General features: G+C 50.3%; 1 protein-coding gene across 1 annotated transcript; it reads left to right on the top strand.

The window, feature by feature from the left end:
- The first annotated feature begins 29 nt into the window (after positions 1 to 29).
- ZC3H4 (zinc finger CCCH-type containing 4) lies at positions 30 to 19,199 on the top strand. Its single transcript, XM_083369579.1, has 14 exons — positions 30 to 415; positions 8,465 to 8,681; positions 8,984 to 9,094; positions 9,366 to 9,582; positions 10,322 to 10,467; positions 10,551 to 10,647; positions 10,791 to 10,933; positions 11,593 to 11,709; positions 12,904 to 13,015; positions 13,260 to 13,369; positions 13,521 to 13,873; positions 14,039 to 14,319; positions 14,432 to 14,671; positions 15,457 to 19,199. Exons 1-14 carry the CDS (start codon positions 228 to 230, stop codon positions 16,911 to 16,913), a joined length of 3,789 nt encoding a protein of 1,262 aa, XP_083225705.1. The 5' UTR covers positions 30 to 227; the 3' UTR covers positions 16,914 to 19,199.
- The last annotated feature ends 831 nt before the right edge of the window (positions 19,200 to 20,030 follow it).

The following is a 20,030-nucleotide window of genomic DNA, read 5'->3' as shown; positions in this document are numbered from 1 at the left end:
CCTCTCAGGCGGGCCGGCGCCATTTTGTGTGGTGCAGCCTCGGAGCCAGCCTGCCGCCTCTGCTGCTGCCGCCGTCGCCGCCGCCTGCCTGCCTGCCTGCCTGCCTGCCGGCCAGCGAGCCCACAAGCGAGCGACCGAGCGAGCGCGGCGCCAGGCCCGCCCGTACAGTGACTGTGCCCCGTGCCCCCGTCGCGCCCGCCCGCCCTCCCCCCCGGCCCGGCCCCCCCATGGCGGTGGAGAGCCCCAGCGTGCCTCCGCCCAGCAGCCCCCACGCCAGCCCCCCGGCCCCCTCTCCGGCCGCCGCCAACCCCCTGCTCCTGCACGGCCCCCTCGGCAGCCCGGGCCTCGGCGGCGCTGGCGCCCGGCCGCTGCAACAACACCTCCTCCTCCTCCACGGGCCCGGCCCGGACGAAAGGTCCAGTACCCGCCTCTCTCTCTCTCTCTCTCTCTCTCTCTCTCTCTCTCCTCTCTCTCTTCTCTCTTTTTCTCTGGGTCTCGCGGGGGGCGGGGGGGGCGGGAGGGGGGGCGGGGAGGGAGCCCCCACCCGCGCCGGGGCCAGCCGGGCCGGGCCGGCGGTCGTGGCAGCCGCAGCTTCCGCGGCCTGTTTTCCCGCCTGGCCGCCGCTCCTTCCTCTCCCGCCGCGCCGGCCAAGGGGGTCCCTCGGGGGGAGGGGGGCGATCCCGCCGGAGTTCGCTTTGGTCAGGTTAAAAAGCCCGAACCCGCCGCGGTGCGGGTGCCGTCCGGACGCCGCCGGTGGGCCGAGTCCGCCTCCGCTGCGTGGTCCGGCTGAGCCCGAAGAAAAACTGTAAGCAGCCGCGACGTGCGGCAATCACAGAGCTCCCCCCCTCAAGTCACCACACGCTCCCCCACCCCCCCCGCGAGCGTGGCCGTGTACAGTACAAGCACCTGAGCGCCCCTGTTGTGGCCCGTTTGTTAACCACACACCGTAAACAGTCCACGCTTTTCCCCACACGAGATCAAGGAAGCCCGGCTGTTCCGTGCCCTGCCCATCGGGTCGAGAAGCCCCGAGCCCGGGTCCTCTGCAGAACCGGCCCCGGGTCTGGTAGTTCCCTTGCCAATCAAGGGCACCACCCTGTCCCCTGGCACACTATTTTCTTTTTTCTGATTGGGGAGGAAGCCACTCTTTTTGTTCATCTAAAATAATGTTGCCTTATTTGTTCCTCTTCACTGGCCTACCAAGTTAGTGTTGTGCTCATGTACTAGAAAACCTAAATTTACAAAACAAGGAAATAAGTTGGGCATTTTTAAAAGTTAACATACAGTACTAATGCACATTAAGCCATTACCTGCATAGTTCTTTGTAATTTCTGTCTCTTTAATGTGGTTGTCAATTGAATTCACACTGTAGTGTCAATCAGGTGTTCTTGGCAAGCATAACATTTCCTTTCTGGTCTAAAACCTGATAGCCAAAATAGGGGTAGTTAGTTTGACCAATGTTTGTAGCTTGGGATGAAGTAGATTTCACTCGCGTACTTTATTTTATGAAGCAACAAATATACATTTTCTCAAAGGACACATTTCAGTATTTGTAGCAGCTCACTATAACATATGAAACATTTAACCATTTTACTTCTGCTTTCATCAACCTTTTGGAAATTTCCATAACCCAGTTGACTTTTGCCCGGTTATTTCATAGGAAGCTTGGATCCACACAGGAAGAGCGAAGGAAAGCTGCCGTTTGGCTTCAGCTTTCAATGGAGATTGCTATCTTGCTGCTCCGGATTTATCCTTTTAATCATTAAGAGGATGTTTTGATGGAGCTTTCTCTTAGCATTTAAAATAATTCATTGACATTTCTAAATCTTGGGTAAATAGGCCAGAGCTTCTGGGGCCCATCAGAATCATTTTCTTGATAGTTGTTATAAAATGGGGCTGGGAGTTTGCATAGGAATACACAGAATAGCATACAAAAAAATTATATATTATTGTACCCTGTAAATTCTGATCCTTTGCCCTGTAGTTTGGAATACACTCCAAACATGCTAGTGTCGATGGTCAATGCTCTACAAAGCTTTGTTTTGCCCTAGATACCAATAGTTTTGCAGAGAGAAAAAAAAAAGTGGGAAAAATTAGGATTGGGAGATTCCAGGGTTAGGGGGCTCAGCTGAGCCAGCAGGCAGATTCCCACTCAGCTGCTGTTTTAAAGTGGCATCTCCTGACTTCCCACTTGTCTTCTGCTCTAAGAGAACCCTGTTGAATTTGGCACGTGCACTTCGGGAAGAATTGGTTCAATGGTGAATCTTGTGAGTCGGCCAAATTCTATACAAATGCAGCACCTTTAGTTTTCTGGTCTCTTCACTCAGGCATTGTGTTTGCCAGCAGGCCGGAGGTCGCTTGGCATTGAATGGCTTCAATAATTGCAGCAGTTCTGGAGGTAACAGCTGCAGTGGAGAGCTGCAAAGAGGGGCGAGTGAACTGTGTTCCATATTTGGTCTTGGAGGTAGGGATGTCCTCACTTGTAAGGAAAAGAAAGCAAAATTAACTATCCCAGTGTCATAGTGTGCGACCGTGCCTTTGAAATTCTCCCTTGAAGGCAACGGCGTTCCTGGCTCCACCAAGGAAGTAAAAATCCAAAGTCAAGTTAGTCTCTCTCGAAGCTCTGCTGGGATATAGAATTCATTAGGCAAATTGGCTCTGATTGAACTGGGTAGAATATAGTCAGGCTGAGCAGTTGGGTACAATTGTGCTTATTTCACTGGTGCTTAGCCACAGGCAAGGGGGTTGGGCCTTCTTTTTGGTAGAAGCGGCCTTTCCTTTTTTTCAGGTGCTCAGTTTTTCAGTGAGTTTCATAAAAAGTCATCTTGCATGTAATCCCAAATGTATGATTTTACCTATTGAGCAAAGTGCACTTTTAGCACAGCAGGTAAAAATCTACCTTGTCCATTCACAATAATGTTCTTAAAATATTACTGGCTGTGAGTGTTGCTTTTTGTGTGGCTGCAACTCTATGGTCTGCCCTAGTTTTGTGGTTCAGTTCAAAGCAGGCTAGGAACTCTGGTGCTATAGCTGTATTGTTCCCATCTTCCTTCATGGAGAAATCCCCACAGTTAACATTGCTGGCGCCAGCACCAGTGGTGGCTTTGAGAGTGTGCCTCGGCAGCCTCCCCTGGCTTGAGCTGGTGCTTCTCGGGTCCTCCTGGGCACTTCAAAAGAGAAGCACCACCTCCATTTTGTGGCAATGGGTTGCAGGGCAATCCTACCAGAAGATACATGAATCAGGCTGGCTGGGGGGGCGGGGGGGGGGTTCCACAGCTTTCTTCTTCAGGGCCACTAGGCGGCTGCAGAGACAACCAGCTTTAAAAGAAAACAGAGTCTGAAGAGTTGTTTCTGTCTAGTTTTCAGCACAAAGCTAAAATAAACCTCCTCAGGTATGTACTTTTGGTACTAATAGTAAATAACTTATTGATCCTTCCGTGTTTTTTTCCTGTTGGAACTAAGCCACAGCATGAAGTTCTGTCATAGGGAGTCTGTAGTTTTTTCCTTAGGAATCGAGATACTTCCATTTGGCCAAGTGTGGTTAGACAGTCACACAAGGAATTTGTTTCCGAGACAGAAGTGCTCAGTATACTCGCATTCAAACAATACAATCGTAATTATAGTGCTAGTGATATCGCTGCTTCTCTCCTTGTCCTCTTAGGCTCCCTTCAAACCTTGTGATTGTTGAGTCCTTCCTTCGCTTTCCCGGCTCCCATCTTGGTGCCTGGACCACACAGTTTCCCTGCACATTCAGTTATCCCACTTCTCCTTCTCCTCTGAGGTTCTGCCAAGGCTTCCTTGGTCCTCCAACAACCAGGCACTCACTGTTCCTTGCCCTGAATTACGCAATGTGTGGTGCAGCCAGTATTATGAAAACTGCCTGCATTAGTGACAGGAGGGGAGGGGAGGGGAATGTCTGGTCCAGACTCGAGAGGAGAATTCCAAGCTGGGCTGCTGGTTGGCTCCAGCCATGTGGTCTGTGAGCTCACACAGGTTGACTGTGAGGCGGTAGCCTACCTGAAAGGAGCGTTCTGCTGAGGTGGGCAAATGATGTCCCATGGTGGGCGAGCCACAAGACTAGCAATTCCCCTAATACCAGCTTTATCCTGTGAAAACACCATAGCTTCATGGCAACCATGTTGCTTTGCTCTATAGCTGGGGCGAAAATGTTTGGCAAGTTGAAGGTGGCAGAATCATACACTTTTCAGTAATAATAATTTTACTCAGAATTGTAGTTAGTAGTTTGCCACACAGCTGTAAGCCAACATGTGTTAGATCTTCTGAGATTACTTTTGCTTTGACGTTGCAGTCTTAAGACCCAGCACTTGACAATGTTAAAGTCCCATATTTGGGAGCACTCCCAGTAAATGCAGAATAGGCATGCATTTGAGAGCTAATTTGGTATCGTGAGACCGTGAGTTCTAATGCTGCCATGGGCACAAAGCCAGCTGGGTGACCTTGGGCCAATCACTTTCTCTCAGCCCTAGGAAGGAGGCAGTGGCAAACTGCTTCCAAAAAATCTTGCCCAGAAAAGTGCAGAGACTTGTCCAGAGGGTCTCCAAGAATCAGAGAGTCTGGAAGCGAAGGGAGAAAAAAGGCACGCCTAGACAGGCTGCTCTTCCACCTGACAATAAGCGGCAGAGGCCAGGCCTTGAGAGCCTTGAGATTCAGGTCATCTTTTCTCTGCTGTCTTGCCAAAACATTCATTTCCTAGAAAGGGGTTCTCTTCTTTTCAAGAACTGAACAATTCAATCTGATAAAATTGTATCACCTGGTCTAATTCTGGTTTGGCCGTGAAATCCTAAGTGCGCACTTCGGCTGCTCATTGTAGTTTGTGAATAATTCTGGAGTTCATTTCTTGCTTTAGTCCTTTCCCAGTTTGAGATGAAAGACTCATGGTGGGCTTAGCAGCAGAAAATATAGAGATGAAGAAGTTGAGTTGAGAGCAGAGTTCCTGCAACAACTGAGAAGGTCCTTGAGGAAAAATTTAAGGGCCCCAAAGTGACAAAACAGGTGAAAGGAAAGAGATAAGCTGGACTGAGGCATAAACATGCTTCAAGACCAGAGAGATCTTAAGTTTTGCTTCCTTTTTTCATTTGGATATTGATAAAAACTAACTTTTCAATAATTGCAGGAAGAAAGGTCTTAACCTCTTTCGTATATAAATACCGTAGTACCGGTAGTTTCCTGCAAATTTGCTGGCATGTAGTATACAAGATATCAGCATCTGTATTGGCATTTTTTTACTTTGTGATATTGGGGCTTTCCTATTTTAGAATACTGGAAACTAGACTTTTTTTAAAAAAAAGTTTATAACCAGAATTTATTTTAAAAATGGATTAGGCTCACTCATCATGCTAAGCCAAAGTCTAGTTTGTCGTGCTTTGTATGTTGTTCAAATCCATTGTTTATAAACTAGTTTATTGCATTGCCAGTTGCTGTTACTCAATAAGTTGTGGTTAATTCTGTTTCAGAACGACTGTGAAGCAGTTCATATTGGATGCATAATAGCAAGGGCTGGATGGCCAACTCCCAGGGATGCTTCAGAGTTCCATAGGCTGTACCTGATGGCCTTTGTGACTGCAGGTGTCAGGCAGGAAAGACCAGGTCTATATGGGAAGGTCCAGTTAAGCGAAACAGCCTACAAACAGGAGTCTTCTCAACTCACCCTAACCCATTTGGAGTTAGAGAAGAATCCACGGAATTCAAGTGGGCTGCACAGAGTTGGACTTGGTCAGCTTGTGGCTTTGTAGGGATCCTTCTTTTAACTCCGCCCCCAGGTTCTGCCTCTCCCACAGCAGCTGGGTCCCTTCCTGCCTGGCAAAGGTTATTTCTGTTGAAAAGGACTAGAGCAACGTTTCTCCCAAACTGGGTGTTTACAGACTATGCGTGTAGGAGAACCATCCTCTCCTGAAGCAGTCGCTTCCACCGGTGAAAATCTCTTTTACCATTAGGAAGTTTTTCCTAAACGCCAATTAAGACCTACGGCCTTAGAGCTGAGACTTGGGATTTCCTGTCCATCTCCCAGCCCGTCTGGCACTCGAAGGCAGTCGTGTTTCTTCGCAGTCTTTCCAGGCTAAGCACACCCAGCGCCTCCCTTATCCTATGGATCGCTCACCTCCGGACCGCCCTCAGTTATTGGTGTCCTTTCTAAAATCCAATGCCCAGAACTGGGCACACATATTCTAAATGACCAACACAGACTAAGGCTGACTCGATCCTCTGCCTCGGCCAGTGCAGTCCAGCCTGCCACTATTTGTCGATTTATTCCAGTTTTTCTGGAACTCTTGGCTCATGTGACCCATTAAGACACCCGGATCCTTTCATGTGCTTCTATCAATATGGTTTAGCCCTTCCTCTCCTTAAGCCTTTGATTTTTCCTATCCAAATGTAGGGTTTTGCATTTGTCTTAGCTGAATATTCCAGCTTGTTGAGATCCACCTGCGTCTTGGTACCCCTTTTAAGGTGCTTGCTCCATGTTTTATCCCAGATTCAATGATTGTACTTTCTAGTCCCTCATCCAAGTCATTTATAAATATGTGTCACTGGGAATTGAGTGGCGTATAAATGATGATGATGATCATCATCACCATGATCCCAACCCACCCATGTTCCCTTTGCTCTTATTAATGTTTTCCAGGTGTATTGGGTTTAAGCTCCCCTAATTATCTGGTAACTAAGAAAAATAAATATTATTTATCTAAGTTCTCTTAATTCCTAACTCCATAACTGAACAGATGTTGGCTTGTATCCAGACTTAATGATAATTTCAGTAACTACATTCAAAGAACTGGGCCTTAAATTAGTCATCATAAGTAGGTGATGTCCCGTTGTTTTTAATGAGTTTAAATGTGTATCTATTACAGTAACTGCATTTTATTTGTAAGTTTCACTCCTTTTTTGTACACCACTGAATTCCATACACTGATCAGTTACATGGGGTTAATTTGGCTGTCTTACACTTTTTTTCTTGCCAAATGGAATAGGGTTATTCATTGATGATTGACAGTTGCCTCTGCAAATGTATATGTCTCTGCCATAATTGTAACAAAGGTATCAATTGGGTCTGGTAAAAAAAATTTGGCCATGAGATTTTAACGTTACAGTAGTGGCAAGCAAAAAAGAAACAAGAGCTGTAAGTTTTAAATAAGCTAAAACTAGAGATCTCTCTCTCTCACACACACACACAATGGTAGAAAGAAACCCTGGACATGGGGGGCATGGTACACGTAACTGTTTTTCCTCCCTGCTCTGAGACCTCAAGCGGGGGAAAGTGAACTGGTTTTGATAGCTGTCAGTAAGATGGAAGGCTTAGCCTTCATAAGATAATAATATCTGGGTAAATGATTGCACAGGTGGAGCTGAAGTCATCCATTTTTTTCCAGCTGTGTGCATTTAAGGCTGCAGCCCTATGTAGTAACTCCAGACTAAATTCTATTGAAACGACTCTCTGTCTCCTGCCTCTGCAACCCCTGAGATTTGTTTTGCCTCAACTTTGCTGCCCTTTAGAAAAGCTTTAAAAACTTGGATTTTCAGGCAGGCCTGAGTGTTTTGTGGTTCCATTTGATTGATTGATTGATTGATGATGGCTGGTTGGTTGGAACTCTGTATATTTTCACATTGTGCTGTTTGGTTGTGTATTATTAGGATGACTGTATGTTGCCTTTTGATTTGACAATCTTATAAATCTAATATATCATTGTTACAATAAGATCCTATGAACCAAAGAAATGCCTTGGAAATCCAGCACTAAATTCTCGCTAGTTATGTAGGAGCTTCCTTCATCGTACCCCTGAAGGTGGAAGCATAGCACAGCTGTCGTGATCAGCCTCCCCTAATCCTGCCATTCTTGAATCGGTTGCTCAGCAATCCGCCGTTCCCGTATCCTCCTCCTCCTCCTCCAGTGAACCCTGTGGCCTGACTGAGCAGTGGGTGAAGAACATCTGCTTTGAGGGCGCTTGCAGTCTTCGGGCCTTTGGGTTCCTGAACTTCAGAGAGAGGCTCTGTGGTAGAAAGAAAGTAGAAATTGGACGATGCCACATTTTACAGACTCCGTGTCTGGAGTTTTAGCAACCAAATCACCCAAGGCTGAAAGAGTCAGTTTAATAGCTCTGCTTTTGGAGAAGAGAAATCTAGCAGATTCACACTGATTTATCGCTTGCCACAACTGAATTATCAATGGCAGCTTATCTAACAGAAATATATAAATTATAGCGCAATTGATAAATAGTGCAATTGATAAACCATCGTGTGTAAGTAGGTTTCTGTTCTCTTGCCGTAAAATACTACAGTGATCTGTTTTGGCTAACAGGTTAGACTTTTTTTTTAATCACTGAATTGCCCAGGGGGATTTTTGAAAAACATACTGGAATATTTTGCAATTTGTGTGATTTTTCAGTTTTGAAACCTGCCATTGCTCTTTTCCCTGCTACTTCCAGTTGTTGATTTTGCTGTTCCACCTTTTCAGGGAGGATGGTGAGTTGGAAGAAGGAGAGTTGGAAGACGACGGGGGTGAGGAGCCCAACGGTGCTTCAGAGACCCATGAGAAGAGCAGGAAGGAAAAAAACGAGAAGCACCACAGCGACTCGGAGGAAGAAAAGATGCACCGGAGGAAAAGGAAGCGTCGGAAAGAGAGAGAGAAGGAGAAGCGGAGATCAAAAAAGAAAAGGAAATCAAAACACAAAGTGAGTAATGCGAGGGGAGCGTTGGAAGGCTAGCCTGCTTCCCCCTCCCCAGTCTGCCTTTCTGCACCCCTCGCAAAGCCAGAATTGTTGGTTTCCTCTGCCCGGGGCCTGACAGTCCCAAAGTAGTCAAATCCTGCATCGGAAGATAACTGAGTTCCCACCAGGAAGGTGGAGGACCGCCTCCGTGGGGCTGACCTGGCCATCTTCCAGGCTTTGGCCAGAATTGTGGGATAAGAACTCACCGGGGGAGGGGGGGAACGTCAGCGTCTGGTTGGGAGTCAACGGCTTCTCCTTTCTCGCAGCGCCACGCCTCTTCCAGCGAAGACTTCTCCGACTACAGTGAGGATTCTGACTTCAGCCCAAATGAAAAGGGGCACCGGAAGTACCGGGAGTACAGTCCCCTCTACTCCTCTGTGAGTGCTGAGGGTCATCCGTAGGGGTGGCCTAAGGGTGGGAGACCCGAGGAAGATTAGCCTGTCAGATGTCGGGTAGATGAGCAATCGAGATGGTGCTGTTTGGATGGTAGCAAATCAACGTCGTTTGCTTCTGCTCCTTGTGTAAAAGTGACGCTTTACAGAATAACGGTTTATAAAATGGGTTGAGAGCCGCTTCTTCTTTTGGAGGTCTAGTTCCGCTTGTCACCTCTCTCTGTTCAGCCGTAACCATTTGTGTTTTTGCCTTCAGTCCCATCAGCAGTACTCGTCCTCTCACAGTGCCCCAAAGAAGGGGTATCCTAAGATGGAGAACAAGAGCTACCCCCCCTACGAAGTATATGAGAACGAGGGCTACTGTGACTACGAGGCGGAGGAAGAGGAGGACATGGGGAAAGAAGAGTACGATGACTTTGCAAAGGAGCTGAACCAGTACCGGAGGGCAAAGGAGGGCACACACAGAGGCCGAGGTACGCTTGCTTTTCCTTCAGCCCAGACACTGAGCGAGTGAGGCAGGTGCTGGCCACTAGGCAGCCAGACAACAAAACACCCCCCCCCCCGCCCCACCCAGGCCTCCTGAAAACGTGGTTGTCCGTCCGTAGCTGTCCGTGGGGAATGTGTGCTGTCTTTTTAAATGACAGAAGCTACTGATTTTTTGCTCTGGAGTGTCAAAACAGAATGGAGACAGAACATTCTGGTTCTGCTTCCTTTCCTCAGCAGCGAGGAACTGTGCAGCTCTCCCTATTGTGGGCGTCTGTCTCCATTTGCATGTAACCTATCCAAGACCCAATTGACTCTGGTTCCAAAAGGGCACTCAGCTCCTGGTAATGCAACATTTTAAATTTTATGCCTTTTCTTTCTGGGTTTCTTTGAATTGGGAGCTGAATTTCAGAAAGTCAGCATGCAGGCATACTGGTATCTCCATTGGTTTGTATGGCTAGTGTATGGCATTGCATAAAAACATTGTTGTTTCTCAAAAGAGACAACAGATGGGAAGAGATATCAAATGCCTTTGTGCTTTGCCCCCTAAACAGTGGTCTCAGTTAAGAGTATTGCCCTGAGTTGCTTCTTTCTCTCACAGCAAACCTTATTGGCTCAGTTCCCACACCACACTAAACCAGGTAAACCAAACAAAACCAGTATAGTTTAGTGTGTATGCAAATGCTGGAGTCTGATCGGTTTGGTACCACCTCTGGTTTGTGTCAACAGGTGGCCGTGGTCGAGGCCGAGGTTACCGTGGCCGTGGAAGAGGTGGAATGAGAGGACGAGGCATGGGCAGGAGCAACCGAGGCAGGGGAAGAGGGGAGCACCCCGAGGAGGAGGAGGGGGAAGAAATTTACGATGAGGAGATGGAGGTGAACATCGAGATCTGTCCTTGCTCAGCCTGGCTTCCTGCCACGGTCCCTTTTGGCTAATTTCCCCTCTGTCTGCCTGGCAGTTCTGCGAAGGAGAGGAGCCCATGGGGGAGGAAGACTACGATGATTATTCCAAAGAGCTGAACCAGTACCGCAGAAGCAAAGAAGGAAGGGGGAGAGGTATGTGGGTGGAGGGAGAAAAAGTGAAACCCTCCTTTTCCCCCCTTTGGAGCCTCGGCTGCCCAAGGCCTCTGCTAAGCAGATGGCGGGGCGGGGCTTTCCACGGCTGGGCTGCAGAATCGACTAGACTGGTCTTGTTGCAGGCATGGGCCGTGGCCGAGGCCGTGGCTCCAGGGGACGAGGAGGCAAGGGGATGAGCCGTGGACGAGGTCATCGTGGCAGATCAGGCCTAGGCAAAGCAGGGGGGCTCAATGAGGAGGACGACTACTATGAAGATGACCTGGGGGTAAGTGGCCTAGGAGGCCCATCCCTTGCTTTGGGTCTAACGAGCTTGAGGTTGGGTGGAGGCCAAGAAGGGGCAGTTGACTCCAAGGAAGCCTGGGAGTGGACTCCCTGGGAAGCCCAGGTGAGGCCAAGCATCTCCCACCTGCTAGGACTGGTGCCTCAGTGGGGCCCTTTCCAGGACGGATAGAGGCTGGGCTGTTCAATGCAGACGAATCAGGAACTTGGTAATACAGAAAATGGCGCAAAGCTCCGGATCCTCCATTCTCGTTGGCTCTGGACTGAGTGTAAGGCAGTGGACTCAGGTCCACATCTAAATCCTTAAACTCTTGAATTCATTTAACTCCTGAACACCTTTGCAGCCGAGGCTATTCAAGAGGACTCGAGGGTTGCATGAATCACTGTGAAATGCAGCTGCAAAAGATTGGATGACCCAAGTGGGAGCTTTTTTCCTCACAGCACACCAGCTTTGGCATTCTTTTCCTACAAAACCAACAAAATATCTTCTATTCACTTAGAAACTATTTAGGATACCAAATTAATTTTATCTGGCTTTTATTTTTGCCACTATTCTTTCTTACACATTGTTTTATTTTCACAAAGGTCTGCCTAACGTTGATATATAAATCAGTCAAATGAGTATTTCTCTTGTGATCTGTACAGGATGGAGGTGGTAGCTGTGGGAATTACAGGCGGAACGACCATGAGAAACCTCACCAGCAGTCAGATAAGAAAGGGAAAGTCGTCTGCAAGTATTTTGTGGAAGGAAGATGCACTTGGGTAGGTGCAGCTCGGTTCCAGTTCATTTATTTGGTCAGCGATGTAGGTGCCCAATTCGGTAGTCCTCGCCTTACGACCACAATTGAACCCAAAATTTCTGCTGCTAAGCGAGACAGTTAAGGGAGTCGCACCCCCCTTTTATGACCTTTTTTGCCACAGTTCAGTTACTAAGTTAACAGCACGGCGGTTAAGTGAATCTGGCTTCCCCATTGACTTTGCTGGTGAGAAGGTGGGAGTGATCCCAGGACACGGCAGCCATCGTAAACACATGCCGGTTCCCAAGCGTCCAATTTCTGATCACAACACCATGGGGACGTTGCAGCAATCATAAGTGTAAAAAATGGTCACAAGTCATTTTTCTTCAGGGCTGTTGTAACTTCAGATGGTCACTGAATAAAAGGTTGTAAGTCGAGGACTCCCTGCAGGTGCCTTGGAACAGGAGCCCGGGCTGCTGCAGGGCTTTTTGTCCCTGTGTTGCCAGGAGCGGAGAAGCCTCCGGCTCCGTTCCCTTCTGTGGCAGAAGGGGGAGGCATGGGCTAGGAGCCTTTGAAAATGTGCGTGCCCCCTCCCCCCCAATTTGTTCTTGTAGTAGCTCTTCACGATGTTTAGCCCCGTGTTTATTTAAAGACTTAGAGATCTGAGGTTATCAGAATAATTCACATGCCCTTAAAGAAACAGTGAAGGACGCCCGAAAAGCTAGCAGCCATGGTTTTCCATAATCGGCATTCTCATTTGCCTGCTCCAGGCCATGTAGCTCCTCTCTGCCCTACGGAGACGCATGCCTTAATCTCTGCAAGATCCCTGCCATTAAGGCTCCACTGCAGAGGTGAGGGGACTCTCCTCCCCCCACTTCATTGGGACATTTTAATTTAATGACAACAACAACAGACTTGGAGGTCTTCTTTGCTATCCTATGTGTTGTTCTGTGCGTGTTCTCCCACAAAGTGGCACTTTCCCTGAAGCTGCCGTTGTATTTGTTCATTCCCAGTTGTGAAGGGATGGAATTAATCGTGGGCCAGGCTCACGCAGCAGGGTGGGGGCAGGATTCTAGGACTGGCCTTTGATTGCCGTGGCTGTGACCACCAGCCCTTCTCCCGAAGACCACGGTGAGATGTTTTGCATCCAGTCATCTGTTGACGTTCTGTTGTATCTGTGGCTAAATGGTGTGGCTTTTTTTTGTATTTTTCCTGCCAGGGGGAACACTGCAACTTTAGCCATGATATTGAGCTACCAAAGAAGAGGGAACTCTGCAAGTTTTACATCACTGGTTACTGTGCCAGGGCGGAGAATTGTCCCTACATGCATGATATCCTTTCCAATTGCTGTCGTCCAGCATTTTTAGGACAGGGTTTTGGGAGGTTTTCGGTCCCCTGATCTGCCTCTCCTTACTCAGAGGAGTGGCTCGCTGTGGGCTGCAGGCCGGCTTTTTTCCCAAAGGGGATCTTTGTAGAAGCGAGAGTTGTGAAATCTTGGGTCTCCTGATGCTGGTGGGTTCCTGTGGCTTCTTCTTCTTCTTTTTTTTTTTTTTTGCTTTCCTGAACACCTGGCACGGGACTTCCCTTGTAAACTGTTTCACACCACTGGGAACTGCATTAATGGAGATGACTGCATGTTCTCGCATGAACCACTCACCGATGAAACTCGGGAACTCCTGGATAAGGTAAAGGGAGCAAATGAGCACCAAGATTTGGCTGCTCTGCAGAGAGGCCTCAGCTGACCCCTGGAATTTTCGTAGCCAGGAGGGCTCCAGCTCAGCATGGTGGGAGATGCGACTGGAGAAACTGACCCCCAGCCTTTGCCTTGCCTCTTAGATGTTGGCTGATGATGCAGAAGCCGGAGCAGAGGATGAGAAAGAAGTGGAGGAGTTGAAGAAACAGGGCATCAACCCATTACCCAAGCCACCTCCTGGGGTGGGATTGCTGCCCACTCCCCCACGTCCCCCAGGGCCCCCAGCTCCAACGTCCCCTAATAGCCGCCCCATGCCCGGAGGCCCCCCTGCCCCGCCCCCGCCCCTTCCTCCACCAGGGCCACCACAGATGCCTCTTCCAATCCACGAGCCCCTCTCGCCTCAGCAGCTTCAGCAAGACTTGTACAAGAAGATCCCTTCCCTCTTTGAGATTGTCGTGAGGCCTACAGGGCAGCTGGCGGAGAAGCTGGGGGTGAGGTAAGAGGGGAGGAGGGGGCTTCTGCCACGGTGAGGCCCGGTCTCTGTCCTTGTGGAGGGCAGGTCCAAGATGCCTGGATTTCCTGGGGAAGTGAGGTGCTCTGTCGAGATAAAAGAGCCCGCCAGCGTTCAGAGGTGCCTGATCCCACCTCTCTTTTCCTCTAGGCACCCTGGTCCATCCCCACCTCGTTTCCCCGGGCCTGGGCATCCAGAGCTGCCTCCCGACATGCCCCCCGACATGCTTCCGGACCTATGTCCAGACATCTGCCCTGATATGCCAATGGGCCCAGCGATGAACCCTGGCCCTCCGTTGGGCCCTGGACCCCCCATGATGCCCTTTGGCCCCGAGGAGATGCCACCTGGCCCCCCAACACAGGACTTCTATGACAACTTCTACTTGCACCCAGAAGGTCTGGAGATGGATCCCAGCCTCATGGCTGGCCCAGGCAAGTGTGAAGTTGGGCTGGGCGGCTTCGTATGCCTGGCATTGGGGCAGGGGGCGGGCTGAGTGGCTGCCTTCCGTTCCAGTGCTCTCACTGCTCTCCTCTCCCCCCACAGAGGGCTACCCGGGCTACGAGGAGACCCCTGGGGGAGGGCTCTTCCCCGACCCTTCCCTGGAGCCAGATTCCTTCTGCGATGGAGGCATCCCAAGGCTGCAGAAGCCCTCTGGCTGCATCCCCGACTTCCTGCCTTCCACCCAGAGGGCTCTCTACCTTCGCATCCAGCAGAAGCAGCAGGAAGAAGAGAGGGCTCGCCGGCAGGCAGAGAGCTGCAAGCAGGACCGAGACCACGAGGAAGGCAAGGGCCGAGAGGGGGGATGGGTGGGTGGGCTCTGCTCCATGTTGGGCGTGTTCTTTGATGTGCTGGTGCGGCCTGGAAGCCCATAGGGGGACAGGTTGGCAGCGGAACCCAGGAGCAGCCACCATTTTGGCAGGGTCACGGGCGGGGTACACATATTACACTGCCCGAGTGTGGTGGCTTACTCAATCACCACAGGGACTGTAGAAAGCTGCCCTTGATTTTTCCTACTGAAAGTGTAGGGACAGACCTTGGTGGGAGGGCGCTCCTTTGGGCTTGCTCCCCAACCCCCATCCCTGTGAAACAGTACCTGTGGACAGTGGGAGAGCCAGTGTGGTCTGCTGGCTAAGCAGCTGGATGAGGGTTGGAGAAACTGCAGGCCCATCTTCAGCCTTGGAAAAATGTGGTGACTTTGGGTCAGTCACGCTCACAGGCTGTTGTCATGGGAAATAAATGAAGCAGGTGCCAAGAAACAGCTGACTTGAGCTGCTGGAGGAAAAGCAGGAAATGAGTCCCACTTGGGTTAAGGAAAGGCAGAGTCTCTCCCCCCCCCCATTGCAGCATGGCCAGGGGAGACCAAGGCAACTGTTGGCTGAGAGAGAGCAATTTTTCAGCAGTTCTTTTCTGCAACTTGGTCAGTCTGCAGAAATCTTTTTGTCCGGCTCAGTGACTTTCCATGAATGAGGTTCCTCTTTAAAATGTTGTGGCTTTGAAATTATTCTTGGTTGCTTCTTGAAGAGGCTTCTGAGATAGCCAGTATGGACTCACCCCCCCTCCTCTATCAGGTGACCCTGGCAACTGGTATTCTAGTGATGAGGATGATGGAGGCAGCAGCAGCGTCAGCTCCATCCTGAAGACTCTACGGCAGCAGAGTTCCAGCAGACCCCACGAAGACCCTTCTGGAAACGCCATTCCTGCCTCAGGCAGGAACGATCCTCGCCTTCAGAAGAGCCGGCCAGCCGATCCTCGCCTTCTGCGTGACCCCAGACTTTCTCGAAACCTGGAGTCTTCTGGAGCCGGAGATGCCGGGCCCACCGATCCACGACTTGCACGGCACGTCGCGGCCTCTGCCCCTAAAGCAGCAGAGGTTCTCCATTCGAGCCCTTCAGTCAGCCAGAAAGCCATTCCTGTCCCAGAGGAGGAAGAAGGGGAGAGGGCCCTGCGGGACAAACCAGTCACTATCCCTCTGGACACCCTGCCGAACCACTCTCTGAGGGACCCTCGCTGCCAGTTGCAGCAGTTCAGCCACATCAAGAAAGATGTGGTCCTGCTCATGCCCAGTTTTGCACGCATGGTGCTGTGGAGCCCTGAAGACTTGATCCCCCTACCTGTTCCTAAGCAGGAATTAGTTCCTGTCCCAGCTGCTCTCCAGGCCCTGCCTGCCCTCGATCCACGCCTGAACCGACCTCAGAATTCCAGCCTCTCTGACCCCAGGCAGCGAGCTGGGTCCCAGCCAGAACCCTCTGCCAGTCCCGGCTCCAGCCTACCGGATTTTGAGCTGCTGTCCAGGATATTAAAGACCGTCAACGCAGCAGGCAGTCCTGGGCAGAGTGACAAGCCAAGCGACCCCCGCACAAGGAAGGTGCCCATGGACCCCCGCTTGCCCAAGGCTCCTGAGCCAGGATCCTCGGGGACCACAGAGCAAACAGAAATCGGCTCCCCGGTAGGAGGGGGTGCGGAGGCTGCAGCCAGCATAGCCCCTTATGACCCCAGGCTGCTGACCGCAGGAGGGTTGAGCAGGGGCCCTGGCCAAAGCAGCGTCCTGAGCGGGATCAGCCTTTACGACCCGAGGACCCCAAGCCCCGGCTGCAAGTCGGCCGATTCTGCCGGCGAAGGGAGCCCAGCCACCAAGAGCGCCGAAGGCAGCAAAGGTGGTGGTGGCAACAGAGGAAAGGAGCCACTGTTTGTGCGCCGGTCAGCTTTGGACCAGCTGGAAACCGAGAAGCCCAGCCCAGAGCCGGCGAGTGACCGGTACAACAGCTACAATCGACCACGACCCAAGGCAGCCCCCTCTGCTCCTGTTTCCACTGTGCCTGCTGCAGAGACAGCCGTCACTCAGCCTGGCGTCCACCATCTCCCAGTGCCACCTGTGTATGGCCTGGTGAAACAGGCGGCCAAGTCAGGGGCAGGCAGCCCTTTTGCAGGGAACAGCCCTGCCCAGGAAGGGGAGCTGCAGGATGCGGGCTCTCTGAAGGACGTTTTTAAAGGCTTCGACCCGACGGCCTCCCCGTTCTGTCAGTAGTATTAAAAGACTTGTACATGCAGCCTTGTGTCCGAAAGCAGCAGCAGTGTTCTTCACTTTTTAAAAATTCCATGAATTGCCATTGACTGTGTACCTCCATCTTTTTGAGCTTTGCTGAGTGTAATCTCCAAGCGACCGTGTAGGAAAGTCACAGGGGTCCTGAGCCACCCCAGGCAGTATTGTGTCATGGCCCCTCGGGCTTCCGTTGCCGATTGGTCTGAGGTCCACTCGGAATCCTTCAGTGTCTTCAGACCTGCTCTAGCTGGTTCTGCCAGCCCTTCCCTCTTTGCACCGTGGCTGGGCCATGTCTCCGTCCCCCCTGCTTCTCTTCTTCAGGTATTTATTGTCTGTCGAATGGAGGATGAAAGGATATGTCAGTTTCTTAGTGTGCCCTATGAAGGGGTGAAGCTGTCAGCCATGCTGATCTGTAGAATATATATATCTTTGTTTCTAAACTGTAACAATATATGTGTATCATAGCCTTTTTTAAAAAAGAATCTAGCACAGCAAAAATTATTATGGAGAAGTAACCATGATGAATTATTTTTGTAACTATTGAATTTTGTTTTAAATACCCTTCTGCCATTTTCTTGGGTTGCCGGATTCGGATATGATGCTGTTTCTGTCTCTGGTGGGTGGCCTCTTGAAGAAGGGATGCCTTCTACCAAAACAGAGTTTGTAGTATTGAAATTAAATTATTAATAACACTAATTTGCTTCTATGTCTCCTGCACTCCTCTAAAAAGCAAAGGGAACCCCTGGTGTTCAGAAATGAGAGGTTTGTCATTCCCGCAAAGAAGCATGTTTCCACGATCTTCTGTGCAGGGGCAGCCATAGCCTTCCGGCATCCCAGAAAGCCCTGGCACAGAGCCTGTTCCCTTAAAAACCAGGCTGGACAGCCAGGAGTGGGTGGGGAGGTTGCTGTGGACGAAGGGCCCTTTTTGTAGCCCCGCAAATTTGGTCTTTCCAGAATTGCTGAACAGAGCTGGAAGCTCCCCAGCCTGTTTCTGTCTTTCTGCTGCTTCTAACTGATGGATTTGGCCTCTTCTCAAACGCAGAGAAGTAAGTTGCACTTATTTGTCTTCAGAAGGCTGCTTCATCTCTCCCCCTGTCCTCTCTTGGTCAACTCTTTCAGAGCCAGGCCTTGTTTTGGAGTTAAAAGCACTGACCTTTTGCCCTGATCCGGCCTGGCAAGAAGCACCTGAAGGATGAGCATCCGTGTGCACTGGCGTGCTCTTGAGGCAGGCAATTTGGAGACTCCACCATACGGCTCTTGGTCCTCTCGGCAACGGGCTGAGCTACATGGGCCTGTTGGGGCTAAGAGGCAGCCTCTTCTCTGCCTGAGGGATGCCCCTGTCAGCAGAAAAGGCCCACCTTCCCCACAGAGCAAATGAGCAGCCCGGGATTGTGGCTTCTCTGTGAAGTGCTTGCAGAAGGGCTGCTGGCTGCTGCCTGTGTTGGAAACCAAGGGATAGGAATCCTTTGGCAGCTTGGGGCTTTTCAGCTTGACAGACTGCAGGGCGTGAGTGAGGGGAGCAGGGTTCATGCCCAGGCTTAGCAGTGTTTAATCTGAAACAGATCGGGGGTGGGGGGAGGGGGTGTCAAAACATTTTTCAGTGTATTGTTTTTCTCTCTCTGCCTTAGTGATTCCTACTCTTCCTTTTTTTGCCCAGGAAATGTAACGCAGTGTAGAACTTGCTTGGAAGAGAGAGAAAGTTATGTCCTTTTGGTACAAATGCAAGCTAGGTTTCTTGGAAAGCCAAGCCGGTTTCCTACTTTGCCAGTTTCCAGCCACTTACCCGGGGAGGCTTTGTATGCAAACACACTGAAGTCCATTAATGGAGAAGGGCTGGAGCAGATCTCCAAGGAACCTTTTGAAACTTCTCCGGAGTGGCCAAGTCCCTGTGGAGAAGCCATCCTGATCCTGGAACCCATGAACAGCTTGTCAAGGAATGTGCTCTTTGTGAAGTATTCTGTCTTGTGAACCTGCCTAGGGACATAGATGCTCTGTGATATTTGTACAATCTGACTTTGTAAATCAGGATCCATTCACTAGACCCAAATCTTGGTTATCAATGAAATTTGCCAGTGCTTTATAAAAATGCTATAAAATGTAGATATTATTTGAAAAGGGATTTGTATATATTGTTCTGGTATTTTTACAGTGATTTTTGGTTGCATGGCTGTTTGCTTTTTTTTATCACACGTGCGTCTTCCAACAATGTCCAGACTCAAGACTCCGATCGTTGTACTGCTGGCATTAAATGATGCAGTGATTTTAAAGGTTGCCACCCAGCTTACTTTGGTATGGAATTATTTCAAATATTCCCATTGTGAGGCAGAAGGTCGTAGTCAGCCAGGTTACCATTTGTAGCTTTCCAACCACAGTAGAATGCTTTGCAGGCGTGAGGAGTGGTGGGGAAAGGGTCAGAGAAAACTGACCTTGGAAGAACCAGCAGCCTAAATGCTTGGGGGAGAGGGGCTGGCTGAGAAGATGAAAGTGATCTGCTCAAGTCCCAACAGTTGAGGCCAGGAGACCCTTTTCCCAAAAGACAATAGCTGCTGTTGTAAGTTTGACCAGAATCAGGCCTGCAGGTGTGAGCATAGCACTGGTCTGTTGAGCTCAGAAGGGCATTCCAGGCATGGCCACCAAAGAGGTCTTGGGCTAGCCAAACCTTGGCCTTGGGCAGGTCATGCGTGGCCTGGAGAGCGAGCTCACCTAATCCCAAGAATGAGATACCAGCAGGCACAGGAGGCCTGTTGGGCATCCCTGGAGGGGCTACCTAGAAAAGCAGTCAGTGAAGATCCCCCCCCTGGGTGATCCACTCTCCCGGCCTTGCTCAATGTGTAGCTCTTGGGTGCAGCCCCCTGTCGTGAGACATGGGGGCAGAGGCAGGGCACCTGCAGAATTGTGGTGGTGGTGGTAGCCCTGCTGATCTCCTAACCCATTGCTTCCCCAATGGCAGAGATGGGTACCCTTCTTGCCTTCCTGATGTTGGTTTTGGTTGTATCTCAGCTTTTTAGAAACAAAACATTTACAACAGCCTCAATCCACCTGGGGGGGGGGGTGTCCCAGAAGAATCCAGGGAGATTTCTCACTGCCTTATTACCAGTCAAG

The sequence above is a fragment of the Vipera ursinii genome (assembly GCF_947247035.1).
Source record: "Vipera ursinii genome assembly, chromosome: 9".
Classification (NCBI taxonomy): domain Eukaryota; kingdom Metazoa; phylum Chordata; class Lepidosauria; order Squamata; family Viperidae; genus Vipera; species Vipera ursinii.
This window is presented reverse-complemented; position numbering and strand designations above follow the sequence as displayed.